The sequence below is a fragment of the Delphinus delphis genome, chromosome 11, assembly GCF_949987515.2.
Source record: "Delphinus delphis chromosome 11, mDelDel1.2, whole genome shotgun sequence".
NCBI lineage: Eukaryota > Metazoa > Chordata > Mammalia > Artiodactyla > Delphinidae > Delphinus > Delphinus delphis.
Window position 1 is genome coordinate 84,522,114 of NC_082693.1, and position 21,994 is coordinate 84,544,107.

At 35.9% G+C, this 21,994-nt stretch overlaps 1 protein-coding gene across 4 annotated transcripts in view; it reads left to right on the forward strand.

Annotated features, from left to right (window-relative positions):
- HCFC2 (host cell factor C2) overlaps positions 1-21,994 on the forward strand; it is a 60,574-nt gene that overhangs the window by 16,317 nt on the left and 22,263 nt on the right. For 3 of the 4 annotated variants that reach the window (XM_060025499.1, XM_060025500.1, XM_060025501.1), the window contains exons 8-14: positions 2,722-2,889; positions 3,429-3,481; positions 13,794-13,971; positions 17,269-17,472; positions 17,987-18,060; positions 19,972-20,109; positions 21,707-21,892. In XM_060025499.1, coding sequence (XP_059881482.1) covers positions 2,722-2,889; positions 3,429-3,481; positions 13,794-13,971; positions 17,269-17,472; positions 17,987-18,060; positions 19,972-20,109; positions 21,707-21,892 — 1,001 coding nt within the window. Of the gene's footprint in view, positions 1-2,721; positions 2,890-3,428; positions 3,482-13,793; positions 13,972-17,268; positions 17,473-17,986; positions 18,061-19,237; positions 19,320-19,971; positions 20,110-21,706; positions 21,893-21,994 lie in introns of those variants that run through there. The other variant, XR_009521250.1, reaches the window with a different exon arrangement.

A 21,994-nucleotide genomic window follows, 5' to 3' on the forward strand; every position in this document is an offset into this window, starting at 1 on the left:
ACTATCATAAAGGCAAAATTTAGATTTTGCTTTTCCTTGTGATAACTTGGCCTCAGTTTGGGCAGGGGAGGGGAGTAGGGTTCTTCATCTTGCCTTTCTTCACTTTTAGTTAAGTTTTGTGCATTTGAGTTCATATAAAGATTAATATACTTCCATAAGTGTTTTTTATGAAAAATAACAGTCTTTTGCTCACACTTTCCTCCCATTTTCCTTGCTTCACAAGCATGTGCTTTCAGCTCTGTTAAACAGTTCTTATGGTATTTACTTACAGTTCTCCATATAACATGAATATGTTACTTTTATTTTTTTTCAGTTTAGGCATAATACGCTCACTTTCTACCGTGGAAGTTAAGGATTTCTCTCTTCTTCCCACCACTCCTCACCTCTCTCCTATGCACCTTCCCTAACCCCTACTCTCTGAGTATGATTGATTACACCATAATTTTGTTAGATGAGTGTTCAGTGTTTACATTATAACCATATAAATGCTATTCACAGGTGAGCTATGTAGAATATTGTGAATATTTTTTGTTTGCCGTCGATTAATAATGGTCACTTTGTTTGTTTTAGATCTGTATGTATTTACCACTAATTCAGTCTATGCTCTCATTTGTTTAAATCTTCTCTCATTATGGTTAGATGCATCAGATATTCTATCAAATTTCCTCATCTTGAAGAAATTTCTCCTCCTCCAATCTGAGATGATTGCCTTCCACAAATTGAGCACACCTATCATCTTGGAGTCTCCCTTCATCATCTTTCTGGGGATATCTTTTGCCTCTCACCTGTGCTGGATTCCCTGTTTCCTGGATCTCATATTTTTCCCTTCGTTAGTTTACATCCTCATTTTTGTAGAGCACATCCCAGGAAAAGGGTGCATAGGTGATAAATTTATTTTGAGATCTTGCATTGTTTGAAAATAAGTTCAGTCTTCCTTCCTACTGAATTTGCAGTTTGAGCGGAAATAGAATTCTATATTGGAAGTCATTATCCTTCAGAATTTTGAAAGCTGGGAAAAAATTTTTTTGAAAGTTGTTATATTCAAACTTCAGGTGTTTTTGTTAGAATCTAAACCACTTCTGATTTTTGGTCCTTTTAAATGTGACCTTTCCCCTGATAGCTTTTAGAATTTTTTCTTTGTCCCTACCGTTCTTAAATTTTATGATGATGTATCTTGTTGTGTGTCTATTTTTAATCCCTTGTGTTGAGTACTCAGTGGGCCCTTTCAGTATGGAAACTCATGTTCTTCAGTTGTGAGAATTCTCAGTTTATTTCACTGATTTACACCCTTCTGTTTTCTCTCTTTTTCTTCATGTAACTTCTTTTATGTGGGTGGTGTACCTCCTGGACTTGTCTTCTTATTCTCTGCTTTTGTTCAGGTATGGGTTGCCTTACTTTGAAAAACATAAATAAGCTGGATTGTGAATAGGATCGTGGAGGAATTTCCATGGGAATAGTTGGAGGAACTAGGCTTAATTACCCTCTAAAACAGGGACATTAGACTGTTTTTGTAAAGACCCAGAGAGTAAATATTTTAAGCTTTTTGGGCCATAACGTCTCTGTTACACCTACTCACGTCTACAACTGTAGCATAAAAGGAGTCATAGACAATACCTAAACAAAGGAGCATAGCTATATTTCAGTGAAACTTTATTTATAAAAATAGGCAGAGACTGGATCTGGTCCATGAGCCATAGTTTGCTGACCCCTATTCTAAAAGATACAAAGAGATAGATATTAGACTTGTTCTATAAAGATTAAATTATGGTGTATAGATTTCAACTCACTAGAAAAATACATTTTCTTATATAACTGTCCAGAGATGGAGTGTACTGCCTTGGGATTTGTGAGTTCCCTAATTTGATAGGTAAACAAAAAGACAGGGATATTGTAGAAATAATCTTACGTCCTTTTTTCCAGTTCTAATAGTCTATGATTGTTATTGTTTTAGAAATGTTGGTAACATTTTATTCCAAAATAATTACCTGTTTTGGTTAGTACAAGTTTTTCTTTTTTTTTCTTTTATTTTTTTTGCGGTACACGGGCCTCTCACTGTTGTGGCCTCTCCCATTGCAGAGCAAAAGCTCTGGACGCGCAGGCTCAGCGGCCGTGGCTCATGGGCCCAGCCGCTCTATAGCATGTGGGATCTTCCCAGACCGGGGTGCGAACCTGTGTCCCCTGCATCAGCAGGCAGACTCTCAACCACTGTGCCACCAGGGAAGCCCTGATTAGTACAAGTTTTGATAAGAAGGTATTAACTTCAAAGAAGTTACTTCAAAGAAGTTTTTCCAAAATATCATGTCCAAATCATTTTTGCCAACATTAACAGTATTTCTGACATGTATGCTGTTGGCTCAAAATTGGGTCATAAAATTAAAAACTTACCAAGAAGGTAAAATAGCATAGCTGTAACTATAAAGTACTTGGTTTTTCCCCACACTTCTAGGATTAAATATTTTTTTAATTTGATGACTCAGCTTGGAACTAAATTATTTTGTTTATAGATTTATTCATATAAGGAATTAGATAAATAAAATCAGAACTCCAAATTATTTTTATTTGACCTACTATAGCTATGTTTATCTGAGTAAATTTTTTCCTCCTAGTAAACAGATGAAATGTTCATTGCTGATGTTTTCAGAACTCCAGGTCCACAAGCTATATAGGCAAACTATTGATACATTTGAAACTTTAATACATAATACCAATATTGTTCTTTAGAGAAACCACCGGCACCATCACAAGTACAACTGATCAAAGCCACTACCAACTCTTTTCATGTCAAATGGGATGAAGTGCCTACAGTTGAAGGCTATCTTTTGCAGTTGAATACAGACTTGCCGTACCAAGCTGTGTCATCAGATTCTTCAGCAACACCAAATATGCAAGGTAACATAATTTTCACACTTAAAGCGTGTATGCTCATATGCTTCACGAAAGAAAGATAGTGTAGAAAAGCTTGTGATTAGACCTGGTTTAAGAAATTTTATTCTATGATGTTTCCTGCCTGAAAAATATGTTTCAACTCTGAAACTTGACTGTATTACCATTATGGTGTAGTAGAACACATAGGCATGTAGGGTAGAATGTTTTTTCTGGAGTTCATTTTGATGTACTTTCTTAATCTGACGTGCTACTTGACTTCAGGAGATGGTTTTAATTAGTTTTCATAAATATTTCAGCTTCTTTCAAAAGTATTTTTAACTAACAGGCACTTGGAAGGAAAGTAAAGGCAAATTTAATTTTACATGTTCTTCCAAAAAGGATTTCAGTCAACTATTAAGCAGACTATTAAGAAAACAGGTAAACTTTGATAAATATGCAACTTTTTAAACCTTTAATATGTAACTTTTAAAAATATTTGATTGTAATGTATTTTCTTGAAGCTAATTTAGAGCATATCAGTCTGAACTTTCCCATTCCTACAGGAGTCAGGATGGACCCACACAGACAAGGCAGTAATAGCATCATTCCTAACAGTGTAAGTTGAAAAAATTTATAACAGTAAATGAATGTTTATGGTTACAGTCCCAATTTTTATTAATATTTTTAGCATATTACCCTAGGACAGGGGTTCTGAACCGTGGCTGCACATCACAATCACCTCTGAGATTAAAAAACAAACAAATAAACACAGATTCCCCATGCCTTTCCCCAGATCTAGTGAAGCAGAATCTTAAAACGATGCCCAGATAACTCTGTTTTTAAGGAAAGCTCCGTATATCATTGTGACAGTAGCCTGAATTAAGAACCCCTGGCCAAGAGATTGAAGTCTCATTACACATAGTATCAGAGGCTAATACAAACACACAAACACACACACACACTATATATATACGTATATATATATATATATACACGTATATATATATACACACACATATATATGTATATATATGTGTGTATATTTATATATATTTATATGTATGTATATATATATGTTTGGTTTTTTTTTTTTTTTTTTAATTTAGGTGGTACTACAAGGTTTATAATGAAGAGCAATAGTTTCCTGCTCTGCTCCTACTTGCCCTTGATCCTGCCTCTAGAAACAACTACTTTCAAATATTTTAGCTCTCTTCTGGTATCCACCTTTGTGCTTTTAAATAAAATCCTTGTGCTGCCACTTCTTGACTTTCTAGTTTTAGGTCAATTGTCTTTAGTAATGGAAGATGAAGATTTTATGATCTCTTAAAATATTGCCATTTCCTCCCCTTCCTCTTCCCACATCCTTTAAATATGTTTAGTTGAATCATTATTTGATATTTACATTGTGATGATGACATATTCATAGGTGAGCCATGTAGTGTGCTGTGAACATTGTTCCTTCTTCATGTAATGTTTTGTTTTTCTTGGCATTGTTAACTGCCTCACTTTTTCATTTGCTTGGTTTTCTTCTTGCCTATCATTAATTAATACTCAGATTATCCAATAAAATAATAAAACTCCTCTCAAAATATTCAAACATATAAGGTAGTCTCTTTTTTCTTTCTTCACCACCCCCTGCCCCCGGAACCATTCCTCCCAGGGCCTCTGTCTTGGTGCTCTAGTCTGTACTAATTCTTCTCTAAGTCTGCTACTCAGCTGTCAGATTAGAACTTCCATTTGTTTCATTTTGGAAGTTTCTTTTACCTCTTTTCTGTGTTAGAGTCCATTGATCTCATTTCATTCTTTCTTGGTATTCTCCAGTAATTTCCTGAGAAAGGGTTTATGAAAGGTAAACTTTTTGAGATCTTACATATGTGAAAATGCCTTTTCTCTGTTCACGTTTGATTGGTAGCTTGGCTGCGTTATATATAGAATTCTGTATTGGAAATGTTTTCCTTAGAAATGGTAAGGCATTTTCCTACTGTCTTTTAGCATTCAGTGTTGCTGTTAAGAAGTCTGTTGCCACTCGGATTCCTGATCATTTATGTATGACCTAATTTTTTTTGTTTTAATCCCCAGTTCTCTGAAATTTCAACAGTGATGTACCTTAGAGTGTGTGTCTTTGCTTCATTCACTGTACTGTGCAGTCAGTGGGCTGCGTCATTCTGGAAACTCATGGCTTTCATTACTGATTATTTCCTCCTTCCACATTCTCTTTCTCTTTTTTGGAAACTCCTGTTAATTGAATGATGGTCCTCCTGAACTAATCCTCTGATTTTACTTTTTACTTTCTATTTTTCCTCTGTCTGTTCTGCTTTCTGAAAAGTTTCTTCATTTATGTTATAAATCTTCTATGCAATTTTTAAATATATTCAACCACATATTTAATCTCTAAAAGCCTGCTCTTATTCTTTATTTCTTTTATGACATTTTATTTTTGCTTCATGAATGTAATATTTTCCCTTATCTCTTCAAGAATTATGCTTTTTTTTAAAAAATGGAGTTATATTCTGCTCTCAACATTATTTCTTTTTTTCAAGCTCCTTTTAAAAAAAATTTGTTTTGGTCTTGGACTTCCATGTTAGAGGCTGTTATCAAATGTCTGGTGATGCTTGGCTGTCCTTTCATGTTTAAGTGAGGCGTTAAAAATGAGCTTGGAAGATGTCTTAGTCCATTTGGCCCGCTATAACAAAACACCATAGCCTAGGTGGCTTATAAACAATAGACATTTATTTCCTGCATTTCTGGAGGCTGGAAGTCTGAGATCAGGGTGCCTGCATGGTAGAGTTCTGGTGAGGAACCTCTTTAGGGTTGCAGACTGCTGACTTCTCATTGTATCCTCACATGGTGGAAGGGACAATGGATCTTTCTTGGGCCACTTTTTTTTTTTTTTTTTTTTTTTTTTGGCGGTACGCAGGCCTCTCACTGCTGTGGCCTCTCCCCTTGCGGAGCACAGGCTCCGGACGCGCAGGCTCAGCGGCCATGGCTCACAGGTCCAGCCGCTCCGCGGCATGTGGGATCCTCCTGGACCGGGGCACGAACCCATGTCCCCTGCATCGGCAGGTGGACTCCCAACCACTGCGCCACCAGGGAAGCCCTGGGCCACTTTTTTTTTTTTTTTTAACATCTTTATTGGGGTATAATTGCTTTACATTGTTGTGTTAGTTGCTGCTGTATAACAAAGTGAATCAGCTATACATATACATATATCCCCATATCCCCTCCCTTTTGCATCTCCCTCCCACCCTCCCTATCCCACCCCTCTAGGTAGTCACAATGCACTGAGCTGATCTCCCTGTGCTATGTGGCTGCTTCCCACTAGCTATCTATTTTACATTTGGTCCATGCCACTCTCTCACTTCGTCCCAGCTTACCTTTCCCCCTCCCCGTGTCCTCAAGTCCATTCTCTACATCTGTGTCTTTATTCCTGTCGTGCCCCTAGGTTCATCAGAGCCTTTTTTTTTTTTTTAGATTCCATATATATGTGTTAGTATACGGTATTTGTTTTTCTATTTCTGACTTACTTCACTCTGTATGACAGACTCTAGGTCCATCCACCTCACTACAAATAACTCAATTTTGTTTCTTTTTATAGCTGAGTAATATCCCATTGTATATATGTGCCACATCTTCTTTATCCATTCATCTGTCGATGGACACTTAGGTTGCTTCCATGTCCTGGCTATTGTAAATAGTGCTGCAATGAACATTTTGGTCCATGACTGTTTTTGAATTATAGTTTTCTCAGGGTATATGCCCAGTAGTGGGATTGCTGGGTTGTATGGTAGTTCTATTTTTAGTTTTTTAAGGAACCTCCATACTGTTCTCCATAGTGGCTGTATCAATTTATATTACCACCAACAGTGCAAGAGGGTTCCCTTTTCTCCACACCCTCTCCAGCATTTATTGTTCGTAGATTTTTTGATGATGGCCTTTCTGACCGGTGTGAGGTGATACCTCACTGTAGTTTTGATTTGCATTTCTCTAATGATTAGTGATGTTGAGCATCCTTTCATGTGTTTGTTGGCAATCTGTATATTTTCTTTGGAGAAATGTTTGTTTAGGTCTTCTGCCCATTTTTGGATTTGGTTGTTTGTTTTTTTGATATTGAGCTACATGAGCTGCTTGTATATTTTGGAGATTAATCCTTTGTCAGTTGCTTAGTTGGAAAATATTTTCTCCCATTCTGAGGGTTGTCTTTTCATCTTGTTTATGGTTTCCTTTGCTGTGCAAAAGCTTTTAAGTTCCATTAGGTCCCATTTGTTTATTTTTGTTTTTATTTCCATTGCTCTAGGAGGTGGATCAAAAAAGATCTTGCTGTGATTTACGTCAAAGAGTGTTCTTCCTATGTTTTCCTCTTAAGAGTTTTATAGTGTCCAGTCTTACATTTGGGTCTCGAATCCATTTTGAGTTTATTTTTGTGTATGGTGTTAGGGAGTGTTCTAATTTCATTCTTTCACATGTAGCTGTCCAGTTTTCCCAGCACCATTTATTGAAGAGGCTGTCTTTTCTCCATTGTATATTCTTGCCTTCTTTATCAAAGATAAGGTGACCATATGTGCATGGGTTTATCTCTGGGTTTTCTATCCTGTTCCACTGATCTATATTTCTGTTTTTGTGCCAGTACCATACTGTCTTGATTACTGTAGGTTTGAGTATAGTCTGAAGTCAGGGAGCCTGCTTCCTCCACCTCTGTTTTTCTTTCTCAAGATTGCTTTGGCTATTCAGAGTTTTTTGTGTTTCCATACAAATTGTGAAATTTTTGGTTCTAGTTCTGTGAAAAGTGCCAGTGGTAGTTTGATAGGGATTGCATTAAATCTGTAGATTGCTTTGGGTAGTAGAGTCATTTTCACAGTGTTGTTTCTTCCAATCCAAGAACATGGTGTATCTTTCCATCTGTTTGTATCATCTTTGATTTCTTTCATCAGTGTCTTACAGTTTTCTGCATAAAGGTCTTTTGTCTCTTTAGGTAGGTTTGTTCCTAGGTATTTTATTCTTTTTGTTGCAATGGTAAATGGGAGTGTTTCCTTAATTTCTCTTTCAGATTTTTCATCATTAGGGTATAGGAATGCAAGAGATTTCTGTGCATTAATTTTGTATCCTGCTACTTTACCAAATTCATTGATTAGCTCTAGTAGTTTTCTGGTAGCATCTTTAGGATTCTCTATGTATGGTATCACGTCATCTGCAAACAGTGACAGTTTTACTTCTTCTTTTCCGATTTGGATTCCTTTTGTTTCTTTTGCATCTCTGATTGCTGTGGCTAAAGCTTCCAAAACTATATTGAATAAGAGTGGTGAGAGTGGACAACCTTGTCTTCTTCCTGATCTCAGTGGAAATGGTTTCTGTTTTTCACCATTGAGAGCAATGTTGGCTGTGGGTTTGTCATATATGGCCTTTATTATGTTGAGGTAAGTTCCCTCTATGCCTACTTCCCAGAGAGTTTTTATCATAAATGGGTGTTGAATTTTATCGAAAGCTTTTTCTGCATCAATTGAGATTATAATATGGTTTTTATCCTTCAGTTTGTTAGTATGGTGTAACACATTGATTGATTTGCGTATATTGAAGAATCCTTGCATTCCAAGGATAAACCCCACTTGATCATGGTGTATGATCCTTTTAATGTGCTGCTGGATTCTGTTTACTAGTATTTTGTTGAGGATTTTTGCATCTATGTTCATCAGTGATATTGGCCTGTAGTTTTCTTATTTTGTAACATCTTTGTCTGGTTTTGGTATCGGGCTGGTGGTGACCTCGTAGAATGAGTTTGGGAGTGTTCCTCCCTCTGCTATATTTTGGAAGAGTTTGAGAAGGATGGGTGTTAGCTCTTCTGTAAATGTTTGATAGAATTCACCTGTGAATCCATCTGGACCTGGGTTTTTGTTTGTTAGAAGCTTTTTAATCACAGTTTCAATTTCAGTGCTTGTGATCAGTCTGTTTCTATTTTCTATTTCTTCCTGGTTCAGTCTGGGAAGGTTGTGCTCTTCTAAGAATTTGACCATTTCTTCCAGGTTGTCCATTTTATTCACATATAGTTGCTTGTAGTAATCTCTCATGATCCTTTGTATTTCTGCAGTGTCAGTTGTTACTTCTCCTTTTTCATTTCTAATTCTGTTGATTTGAGTCTTCTCCCTTTTTTCTTGATGAGTCTGGCTAATGGTTTATCAATTTTTTTTTTTTTTTTTTGCGGTACGCGGGCCTCTCACTGTTGCGGCCTCTCCCATTGCGGAGCACAGGCTCCGGACGCGCGGGCTCAGCGGCCATGGCTCACAGACCCAACCGCTCCGCGGCATGTGGGATCTTCCCGGACCAGGGCACGAACCCACGTCCCCTGCATCGGCAGACGGACTCTCAACCACTGCACCACCAGGGAAGCCCTATCAGTTTTTTTAATCTTCTCAAAGACCCAGCTTTTAGTTTTATTGATCTTTGCTATCATTTCCTTTATTTCTTTTTCATTTTGTTTCTGGTCTGATCTTTATGATTTCTTTCCTTCTGCTAACTTTGGGGGTTTTTTGTTCTTCTTTCTCTAATTGCTTTAGGTGTAAGGTTACAGTTTATTTGAGATTTTTCTTGTTTCTTGAAGTAGGATCGTATTGCTATATACTTCCCTCTTATAACTCCTTTTGCTGCATCCCATAGGTTTTGGGTCGTCGTGTTTTCATTGTCATTTGTCTCTAGGTATTTTTTGATTTCCTCTTTGATTTTTTCAGTGATCTCTCAGTTATTTAGTAGCATATTGTTTAGCCTCCATGTGTTTGGATTTTGTAGTTTTTTTCCCTGTAATTGATATCTAGTCTCATAGTGTTGTAGTCAGAAAAGATACTTGATATGATTGCAATTTTCTTAAATTTACCAAGGCTTGATTTGTGACCCAAGATATGATCTATCCGGGAGAATGTTCCATGAGCACTTGAGAAGAAAGTTTATTCTGTTGTTTCTGGATGGAATGTCCTATAAATATCAGTTAAGTCCATCTTGTTTAATGTATCATTTAAAACTTGTGTTTCCTTATTTATTTTCATTTTGGTTGATCTGTCCATTGGTGAAAGTGAGGTGTTAAAGTCCCCTACTATTATTGTGTTACTGTCAGTTTCCCCTTTTATGGCTGTTAGCAATTGCCTTATGTATTGAGGTGCTCCTATGTTGGGTGCATAAATATTTACAATTATTATATCTTCTTCTTGGATTGATCCGTTGCTCATTATGTAGTGTCCTTCTTTGTCTCTTGTAATAGTCTTTATTTGAAAGTCTATTTTATCTGATATGAGTATTGCTACTCCAGCTTTCTTTTGATTCCCATTTGCATGGAATATCTTTCTTCCATCCCCTCACTTTCAGTCTGTATGTGTCCCTAGGTCTGAAGTGGGTCTCTTGTAGACAGCACATATACGGGTCTTGTTTTTTAATCCCTTCAGCCAGCCTGTGTCTTTTGGTTGGAGCGTTCAATCCATTTACATTTAAGGTAATTATCAATATGTATGTTCCTATTCCCATTTTCTTAATTGTTTTGGGTTTGTTATTGTAGGTCTTTTCCTTCTCTTGTGTTTCCTGCCTAGAGAAGTTCCTTTAGCATTTGCTGTAAAGCTGGTTTGCTAGTGCTGAATTCTTAGCTTTTGCTTGTCTGTAAAGGTTTTATTTCTCCGTCGGATCTGAATGAGATCCTTGCTGGGTAGAGTAATTTTGGTTGTAGGTTTTTCCCTTTCATCACTTGAAATATGTCCTGCCGCTCCCTTCTGGCTTGCAGAGTTTCTGCTGAAAGATCAGCTGTTAACCTTATGGGGATTTCCTTGTATGTTATTTGTTGTTTTTCCCTTGCTGCTTTTATTATTTTTTCTTTGTATTTAATTTTTGATATTTTGATTAATATGTGTCTTGGCGTGTTTCTCCTTGGATTTATCCTGTATGGGACACTCTGCACTTCTTGGACTTGATTGACTATTTCCTTTCCCATATTAGGGGAGTTTTCAACTATAATCTCTTCAAATATTTTCTCAGTCCCTTTCTTTTTCTCTTCTTCTTCTGGGATCCCTATAATTCGAATGTTGGTGTGTTTAATGTTGTCCCAGAGGTCTCTGAGACTGTCCTGAATTCTTTTCATTCTTTTTTCTTTATTCTGCTCTGCAGTAGTTATTTCCACTGTTTTATCTTCCAGGTCACTTATCCGTTCTTCTGCCTCAGTTATTCTGCTATTGGTTCCTTCTAAGGAATTTTTAATTTCATTTATTTTGTTGTTCATCATTGTTTGTTTACTCTTCAGTTCTTCTAGGTCCTTGTTAAACGTTTCTTGTATTTTCTCCATTCTGTTTCCAAGATTTTGGCTCATCTTTACTATCATTACTCTGAATTCTTTTTCAGGTAGACGGCCTATTTCCTTTTCATTTGTTAGGTCCGGTGGGTTTTTGTTTTGCTCCTTCATCTGCTGCGTATTTCTCTGTCTTCTCATTTTGCTTAACTTACTGTGTTTGGGGTCTCCTTTTCGCAGGCTGCAGGTTTGTAGTTCCCATTGTTTTTGGTGTCTGCCCCCAGTGAGTAAGGTTGGTTCAGTGGGTTGTGTAGGCTTCCTGGCGGAGGGGACCTGGTGCCTGTGTTCTGGTGGGTGAGGCTCGATCTTGTCTTTCTGGTGGGCATGACCGCATCCAGTGGTGTGTTTTGGGGTGTCTGTGAACTTAGTATATTAGGCAGCCTCTCTGCTAATGGGTGGGGTTTTGTTCCTGTCTTGCTAGTTGTTTGGCATGGGGTGTCCACCACTGGAGCTTGCTGGTCATTGAGTGGAGCTGGGTCTTAGCGTTGAGACAGAGATCTGCGAGATCTCTCGCTGATTGATATTACTTGGGGCCAGGAGGTCTCTGGTGGTCCAGTGTCCTGAACTCGTCTCTCCCACCTCCGAGGCTCAGGCCTGCCACCCAGCTGGAGCACCAAGACCCTGTCAGCCACACAGTGTTGGCGTTCACCATCAGGAAAAGGGGGTGCTCATGCACTGCTAATCCACTTGTGAATTTTTCAAGTTTTTGTGAAAACAATCTTGCACAATCTGTTTTAAAAAAAACCACAAAACTCTTGGGCCACTTTTATAAGGCACTAATCACAGCCCAAAGCTACTTCCTAATATCATCACCTTGGGGGTTACGTTTCAACATATAAATTTGTGGGGCACACAGACATGTCAGACCATAGCAGCTCTATGCCTATGGGCATGCTTGATTAGTAGACCTTAATGAGGGTTTTTGAGTGAGGATCTACAAATATCAGTATCTTATCTTGTGAACCAGTGGGTTTCCCCTGAGACTTCTCCAACCTCTTGCTTAAGGACTCTAAGCCTGGCTATCAATATTCTGGGAGCTTAATGCAGAGAGGGCAGTGTCTTTCTGTTCAGTATGCAGACTTTCACTTAATCCCCATTTTTAGTATCGGTGCCCCTCCTCCATCCTCACCAGAGAGACTCTGTACCATGGTCCAGAGACTCCCATTTTAATCTTTCTACCTATCTCCCTTCTTCAGTTCGAATGGAGGTGAGGAATCTGTCTGCCTTTGTATGCTGGAAGAGCAGAGCTGGGGCTGCAGACACTTTTTATATAGTCTTCTATATGATGGTCCTCTGGTGTTCTGCACTCTGCACTTCAGCCTCCAAAGAACCTGATGCCCCCAATTTCCAAGCCTTTCTGGGCTCTTCAGCAAAACCGGTTCACCTCTCAGTCACTTTCCACCTACAGGCTCTTAGCTTTAGCTTTTTCTGCTTTATAAAGTCATACCTCATTTCTTGCACTTTGCTTTACTGTGCTTCCCAGATAGTATAACATGGAGACTTGGTAGTGAAATAAACTTAGGGTCAAATTCTAGCTCTGCTACTTGCTGGCTGCCTGACCCTGGGTGTGTTACTTAAGATCTCTCTGAGTCTCATTTTTTTCCATCTGTAAGCCAGGGGTGATTTTATCCAATTTATAGAATTCTTATGAAGATTAAATGAGATACAGACTTTATAACTATGTAGCACAAGGCTTGTCACATAATATAATGCTCCTTAATGGTTGTGGCTGTCATCATCATCATTTATTAACAGTAGCACAATCACTATCAATTAGAAGGGAAGTAGAGGGCATATTATGGACAAGTATCCTTAGAGCTATGAGAAATTATAATTGATAATATAGTTATAATTGACATTAAAGGTGGAGACAGAAAAGTAACAAAAAACATGTAACAAAAAAGAGGCAACGATATTGGGGTATTAGAATGAAGCCAGATCACTTTTATGGTTCAGTAGACCTGTAATTATTGCTATATAATAACTGATGTTCACATTGATGATTTGAATTATCAAAAGGTCTAAATATGTTTGTTATAGTGTCTTTAAGAAGACAAACAAATGTAATTAGGAAGATTCCTATCTAGACTGTTTAATGGTGAAGAATATTGATATGTATGTATTAAATCTTGAAGCCTATATGGAAAACTCAGTCATATAGAATAATTCATATGCTTGAAGGTTTCATATAACTGAGATTTTTCTCTTAGGAGTCGTAAAATCTTTAGTGTACATGTCTGATCTTGTTAAGAAAATTTGAATGTTCAATTCAGTATCTTGGGTGTTGTCACCTATGTTACATATGTATTTACTTGAATACTAACTACCACTTGTAAAAATGTAGATTTTTTTTTTTTTTCCCTGAAAATGTATTGTTCCTTTTCCCTTCAGAACTGGTCTTTTGAGAATGAATATTAAATGGAAAGAAATTGTTTCCTTAAACTATTATAAAATTTAAAGTATAATCCTGTACAAATTAAGAATATTATTTAAACTGTTTTGTATTTTGGAAAATTTATTTTCAAAACATTTAAGTTGTAAATTATTTTGCTTGTTTTTTACATGTATTTCTATTTAATTGAACATTACTTGCTACAATAAATTATTTTACTTCTTGTAGATCAGTGATACAATGAACAGTGCAAAATCTGAACATACAGCTATGAAAGGAACTTCACTGAAAAACAAACCAGAACTCAAAGCATCAACTGATTCTAATGCCACTTTACATTCATCTTTGGCAACTAACGCTTCTAATCATAACAGTTGTGTGGTGGATATGCTAAGGAAAAATGAAGGTATAAAGATGGCATTCTAAATAAAGCTTAAGCTTTTTATAATAATGGTAGAAAATTTTAGAGTCTTTGAAAAAGTAAATGTTATATGGTTTGGATCCATTTTCAAAATATAATATATACCTGCCATATTAACCCTAATTAGAATGATGTCAAGATACCAAGCAAGAACTTACCTGAATAGTAAAGATTAGTTATTAACTATAGAATTTAAATGAGGCGAGCTCTTGTGTACCATTTGAGATTGGCCAGTGTGTTCAGTATCACTGTTTCATTACCCTGTTGTCCTAGCACTTATAACTATCTGCAGTAATTTATTTGGGGCCAGGATTTTGTCTATCTTGTTCACATAAAGTTCTCCAGCACCCAGATTCATGCCTGGTAAATAGTAATCACTTAATAAATAAATACATATTTGTTTACCAAGTAACTGAATTATCCCCAGAAAGGTAGTTCATTTATGAAACTGTTGATTAGCCTGTTGAATTCATGGTACAGCTTGTAATTTGGTGATCCTTATATTTTAAAGTATTTAATTTGAATATTCTGATACCATTCGAGATATATTAAGTGTTGCCTCTGATTTCATTGTCTAAAATTACTTTATAAATCTCATTCTGATATATCCCTGACGTAGGAATATGTGGTTTTATTTTTAATTTGAAAAAATTACGACCTTAAAGTATTCAAGGAAAATAATTTCCTATAGTTTTTCTAATTTTATTATTTGTGGAAGAGGAGAGCACTTTTGTTTTGTTGATTTTCTGATATAAGGGAATCATTTGGTCAAAATTATAAAAGCTTGGTCTTGGACGTCAGTTTAAATTTTTTTTATAGTGATTTTCTATATATATAGAAATATAGTGATTTTTTTTATAGTGATTTTCTATATATATAGAAATTTTCTATATATATATAAAGAAGTTTATACTCTTGAAAACAAATATGAGATTTTTTTATAGTGATTTTCTATATATATAGAAATATAGTGATTTTTTTATAGTGATTTTCTATATATATAGAAATTTTCTATATATATATAAAGAAGTTTATACTCTTGAAAACAAATATGAGATTTGAGAATCTTAATGTACTCTGAATCCTACTTGTAAGGCAATTTGGATAAAATTAATATTAGTCAAATGGAGAAACAAGAGTGGTTGTACAATGACAGTGTCTGGCACATAGTAGATATTCAAATGTGTGAATGAATGGTTACCCAATTTCAGGTTAACAAGAGGAGATTGGGCTTTTTCTATGTAGGTTGGAGTAGCTGATATGTTTCTTTCTTTTTTCCCTTTTTTGTATGTTTCAAAAGTGAAAGAGTGACACAATTAGTTGTGTTTCTTTTAATTAATTTATTTAATTAATTTATTTTTGGCTACGTTGGGTCTTCGTTGCTGCACGTGGGCATTCTCTAGTTGCAGTGAGCAGGGGCTACTCTTCATTGCAGTGCACGGGCTTCTCATTGTGGTGGCTTCTCTTGTTGCAGGGCATGGGCTGTAGGTGCGCAGGCTCAAGTAGTTGTGACATGCAGGCTCAGTAGTTGTGGCTCGCGGGCTCTAGAGCACAGGCTCAGTAGTTGTGGCGCATGGGCTTAGTTGCTCCACGGCATGTGGAATCTTCCCAGACCAGGGCTCGAACCCGTGTCTCCTGCATTGGCATGCGGTTTCTAAACCACTACACCACCAGGGAAGCCCCGCGATTAGTTTTCGTTTTTTATTTTGGAAAGGACATTCTAGCCTCACCCTCAGGAAGAGTTATAATAGGAAATGGTTGGGAGACTCGTTAGGAGGTTCTTTTAGGACTCCAAGAGATGCATAGAGACTAAAGCAGTGGGTGGGATGGAGAGGAGAGAATACATCAGTTCAGAGACCTTTAGAAAGTAGCACCTATTAGATTTGGAAACTGGTTAGATATGAGAAATAAAAATGAGTTGAACATGGCTCCCAGTTTTCTGGGTTGGACATTCAGTTGTTGATGAAGATAGGAAATACAGGAGCAAGAACAGATTTGGGGATAAGATAGGTTCAACCTTGAACTTACTGTTTTTGAGGCACTTGAGTTACATATTGGTAAAGATTTCTAATAGGCAGTTGAATACTTAGGTCTGGAGTCTATGAGGCAGTTCTTGGCTAGAAGTATAAATTTAGAAATTAAGAGTATCTAACATGTAAGCTCCACAAGAGCAGGGACCTTGTCTGACTTGTTTACTGCTGGATTCTCAGGACCTGGCACTGCACCTGGGACATGTATTTGAGAGATGTATAATTCGTGAATGGTAGCTAAAACAACAGGAAAATATGCAAGGGGAGAAAAGAAAAGGCTTAGAAACACCTGCATTTAAAGAGTCATTTGAAGAAGAGAAGCCAGCTAAAGAGATTGAAAAGGCATTCCAAGAAGGTTAGGAAAAAAGATTGGTATCATGTTTTTTACCTGTATAGTGGGCATCACTGTTTATGACTATGCATTTATGATGTATGCATGAGTGAATACAAGTCATAGACAGAAACAGTTTCAAAAAAGAGTATGTGGTGAGGATTGTTTACATTGCAGAGAAGTCAAGTAAATGAAAATAGATAACTATCCCTTAGAAATAAGTATCCCTTGACATTTGTCAGAGCCATTTCATTAGAGTTGTGTGCTGGATCAAATTTGGGGAGGTCAAGGAAGTAGAGACTGCTCTAAAGGAAATTAGCGAGGGAAGATGGTAACTGGAGAATACTTGTTTATAATGTTTATAGACTGAGGGCCAAAACTACTGAAGAAGAATTTGAAAACACCAAAAAGAAAGGAATGATTGATAAAAGAGGGTCCCAAAGTATGCAGAAGGAATGGGACCAAGAGCACAAGAGAATAGATTAAACTTCCTTAGGAGAGAAGTCATCATCTGAAATGGAAGAGAGGACAGAGGGGTTGGGCACAATCATAAATACATTTCTAGTTTAGGACAAGAGAAGGCAGAAAATTGGTGGCATTCATGCCTGATCACCTCTTTTTCTTTTCCTAAAATGGGAGGAAAGGCCATTTGATCTATGACTGAGTAGAGTTCAAGAACAGTGATTCAGTGTTTAGAATGGAAGAAGGAGCTGAGAAGTTGGAAATCTGTTATGGATATAATGCACTTTATTTTTCTAGATATTTTATGCCTAATGGTTAAGTCATATGACTGACTTTCGTGGTGCTCACGTTTACGATTTTAAAATTGAAAATGCCAAGAATTGGGTGACAAGAACTACAAGATACAGCAGTTATTTGCAGGTGTTATGTTAATAATTAATCCTTTCCCTTTAATTTTAGGTCCTCACACTTCAGTAAATATAGGTGTTCTAAGTAGTTGCCTGGACTTAAGAACAGTAATCCCTGAAACTTCTGTATCCAGTACTGTTTCCAACGCACAAACTATGGTAACCCAGCAGACCATTAAAACTGAATCATCCAGTACAAATGGGGCAGTTGTTAAAGATGAAACTTCACTAACAACATTCAGTACCAAATCTGAAGGTTTGAAATGTGTTTCACATACTGTATTTTGAACCATTTTTGTATATAAATTCATCAAACGTATTTGTTTTAGATGGGAATTGCATTTCATCTTGGATTGAATCAAATATAAAAGGATAAGGTACCTTACATAAAATAGTTAAATTAGCACACACTGTAATACAATCAGAATGTATCTTTCCTACCATGAACTTATTCTGCAAAATTTTTTTTCCTTAGAAAAGATTAGTTCTAGGCTGTGGAGTAACAATTCTCCCAGCTTGATTGATTTCTGATTTTGTAAATTCTCATTTTATTCTTTTGCAATAGGAATTGTGTTTCATGTTTGGTGAACATTCTCTGAAGTTCCAACTAGTCATCAAATCCTTAAAAAATGAACTTTGTGAATTAGTTCAAGTTAGAGGGTCCATATTTCCAATTATTGTGATTTTTTGTATATTTATAATTATATTTTAATATATCTGTTTGATAAGTGATTATGTAAGTCTTATCTGATGAATTGTTTAATTTTTAGTTGATGAAACATGTGCATTACCTGCAACTAAGATCAGCCGTGTAGAGGCACATGCTGCAGTGATGCCATTTTCTGTAAGTATATTACCTGGACATGATATATGTTTACAGACGGTTAAATATGCTTTAAATGCTGAGCACCTTTAACATAAATTCAGGAAAAGACTCGGGTATCCTCTAGTAATTGTTTGACATAGATTGGAAAATGAAGGGTTAAAGAGAAAACTGTTCACAGTATAATGTTAAGTGGAAAACTGTGGACAAAATATATATACTGCATTCCCAATTTTATTAAAAACACACACAGTGTGTACATTCACACTCTCACGTGAGTCCTCACACATCTGCACTACGATGCTAGATGACTTTCTTCAGGTTGTGGGGCCAGAGATAATTTTCATTTTCTTCTTTATGCTTTCAGGATTTTTCTGTAATAAAATGTTACTTTAATAATCAGAAATGTGTGTGTATACATACATATGTGTATATATTGAAATCATATTAATGGTTTAAAGAGTAAAAGGACATGTCATAAAACATAAAACTTGAATGGCTTTATTGCTAACTACTTAATAGGAGAACAACAGAATACTGCAATACCGAGTCAGGCATACCTGTAGGGTATCCCAACAATCGCTGACATTGGGTTTTTTGGTGGAAGGCCAGAATTAGTCTGCCTGGTACCAAATTTAAATGCTAGGAATGTGCCTCACAAATAGTATACTAAGATTGTTTCACTTAGATGAACACATGTGTTTGTGTATATCTTTAAATTTATTTTTAAATTCTCAGTCATTTTAACTTTATTGCTATGAGCAAGAGTTTTTATTTGACCTAAAATTTACCTTTTAGAATCTTCAAGATTAGTCTGTAGTTGTAGTTTTCTTTCAGTCATGATCTTATGGCTTTTGATTCTGTATTTACCTTCATCAGCTTTCACCTTTCCAGAATGTTAAGTCCCAGTGTTCTTAGACTCTTCTCAGAGAAGAATTATTCAAATGAATTTTTATCTCTTAAATCTATTTTACAATGCATCAGCCAGAGTGGTATCTGTTATTTCAGTTGGAGCCAGTTGTTTTATAAAAGTTGTTGAAGAGAGTTTTTACAACTTTAAAATGAAAACAAGTGTAAAGCTATTCCTTTTCTAAAAACCTTAAAGACTCCTCTAGTTAGCTCGCTTTGTCATGTGTGATAGCCTAAGTAACAAGTAATGTGAATTATAAGCATGTACCTCTGCTGTTATATATTCAAGACAGAAATAAATAACTGAAGTGCACATTTGTTTTGAGCTTCTGGAAACAGTGTCTCATTTATAAAGAAGATGGCTTAAAAAGGTTAGTTCCAGGGTTAAGTATAATTCACTTATCACTAAAAGTAGCTTAAGGTAGAGGAAGTTTATTAGTCTTAAAGCAAGGTAAAAATGTAAAACTGTTTAATCTGTTCCTCTTTAGTATATAATAAATTATATTCAAATTGCATTTTAGTTTTGAACATTTTTTCTCCTTTTAGGTTTGGAGAATCACAGGTATTTCAAGTGCAAAGATCACTGAATTTCTGCTAGTTGTTTTTGAATCTAGAAATAAGCCAGCTTGGAATGAATTTTTCCTTATTTGCTCCTTTTGGAGCAAGTTGTAGTGTCACATTAAAGGGATTATTACATTTTCTGAGAGAGTCTCTGAAATGACAATGTTCTATAAAACAGCTGGCATTTTAACGTATCACTGATTGGAAAGCATGCTAACTCCAGCTAGGTTGATAGCACAGAGCTACTGACTTGGAGAATGCCTGTCACTCCCTATGTTTGAATTGGCAACCCTGTTTCACTGTCAGTTGACCTAATCTGTTAAGAGTTTATTTACTTATGAGCTATTAATTGTGGTGTTTACCCATATACCTACTTGTAGATCACTGCATGGATTATTAAATCTTGAAATTTCTTGTATGTTCAGTAAGAGTCTTCATAAATGTTTCTTTCTCTGAAATTAGAAAGAGACTCCTTCAAATCCAGTGGCCACAATGAAAGCAGGAGAACGACAGTGGTGTGATGTAGGAATTTTTAAAAATAATACAGCTTTGGTGAGCCAGTTTTATTTGCTGCCAAAAGGGAAGCAAAGCATCTCAAAGGTAGCTATTGACATACCTTCTACACTGTTAGTTATAAGCCTCAAGAATGAGATTTTAAAAAGTAATCCTGATTCAGGACATTCGAATGAGTGAAATTGGGATCTGTTTGCAATCTATAATTGCGAGTTCTATATATAGTTATCTTGTATTCTTTGTTAAGACTCTTTTTATAGAATATATCACAAGCAGGTTATTTTAAAAAATCTCATACAATCACTGGGCTGAATTTTGAGTCATAAGTGATATGGTCTGGCCAGTACAGATAAAGATTTTTTGAAATATCTCTAATTTTGTTACCTGGTGTGTTTAAAGAATGTTTAAAGAACATTTTTTTACTTAGAACTTTTGTTATTCCTAATTTCACAGTTTAAAAAGTTTAAAAACCCCTATGCTATTGAATACAATCTAATTTTCCCTTAATTCTAAAGTCCCTTAAAGAGGACCTCATATATATAGATGAGACATTAACCCTCTAAGAATTATGAAATAGATAACAGCTCCAAATCATATTGAACTAATATTTTTCTGGAATGGGGAATTTCAGAGAGGGAATTGCCAAAGAAATACATATTCAGTTTGAATCTCCCAAAGATCTTACTAATGGGGAATATATTATTTATCATTATATTTTAGTTTCTCTAATATTACTTCTGGTGTCTCACTTTTACATATTGAATTCTTCCAATTCTTGACAAAAGTAGATATCCTAGTTAATAATTTGTTGGTATTATGCCTAACAAAATTTCTGGCTGTAGTTTGATTTCATATACATGGAAATATCCTTATCTAAGGGCCTAGTAGCTATGTTTTTCCCAAAAGAAAGAAAAGAACATAAAATTTAGAGCCAGTAAACTTGAATTTGAATCATTAGTTCCAGTACTTGACAGTGTGACGTTGGACAAGTCACTTGTTTAACCTTGCTGAGACTCAGTTTCCTCATCTGTGAAATGGAGATGACCTAACTTCCTTAAAAAAATGGGATGGTACATTGGCACTACCTGTCTCACAGTGGTGTAGTGAGAGTTAGGGAGAATATGTAAAAATTGTTTGAAAGTTGTAGATGTTATGATCTTCTTATGCAGAGTATGCAGTCCAATTATTTAATTTAACATTTTTTCAGCATCTGCTGAATATTAATTATTAAAATGCTCTGTACTACGTGCTAGTCATTCCTTTTCTATCAAGTTTGCTTGCCTGTGTCCAAAGGGTATTGTTCCTGGCTAGACTGTTTGACAGTAAATTTTCTGAGGTTTCTACTCCACGTTAAGTTTACATGGAGATAGTTGTTACCTTGTTTATAGTGGTCAGTTTTTTTCTATCTCCATACTCTTCATGTGCAGAATACCCTTATATTTCTTTTTATAGCCAGTGATTCTCAACTGGAAAGGCACTTTTCCTCTGGATGAGAATCACCAATTTATGGGCTTAAGTTACTTTTGTTTTGGGGGAGGGGGGGTTCATTCCATGTATGAAAGAGGAAAATAAATAATGTGAACTACAACCCTAAAACATAATTCATTCTTTAAAAGTTTTGTTATTTAATGAAAAAATAATTAATTGCATCTTTTCTTTGACTTTTGCATATATTATATTTTAGATAGGAAATGCAGATGTACCTGACTACAGTTTACTTAAGAAACAAGATCTTGTTCCAGGCACAGGATACAGATTCAGGGTTGCTGCCATCAATGGTTGTGGAATAGGCCCTTTCAGCAAAATCAGTGAATTTAAAACTTGTATTCCCGGTTTTCCTGGAGCTCCTTCTGCAGTCAGAATTTCAAAGGTGAGACATCAGGTCAAGACTTAATGATTTAAATTACTGAGACTTTGTACATGAAGTAAAACTATCAGTTTAGAGATTCTTGTTAGTGTCTGATGAAATGAG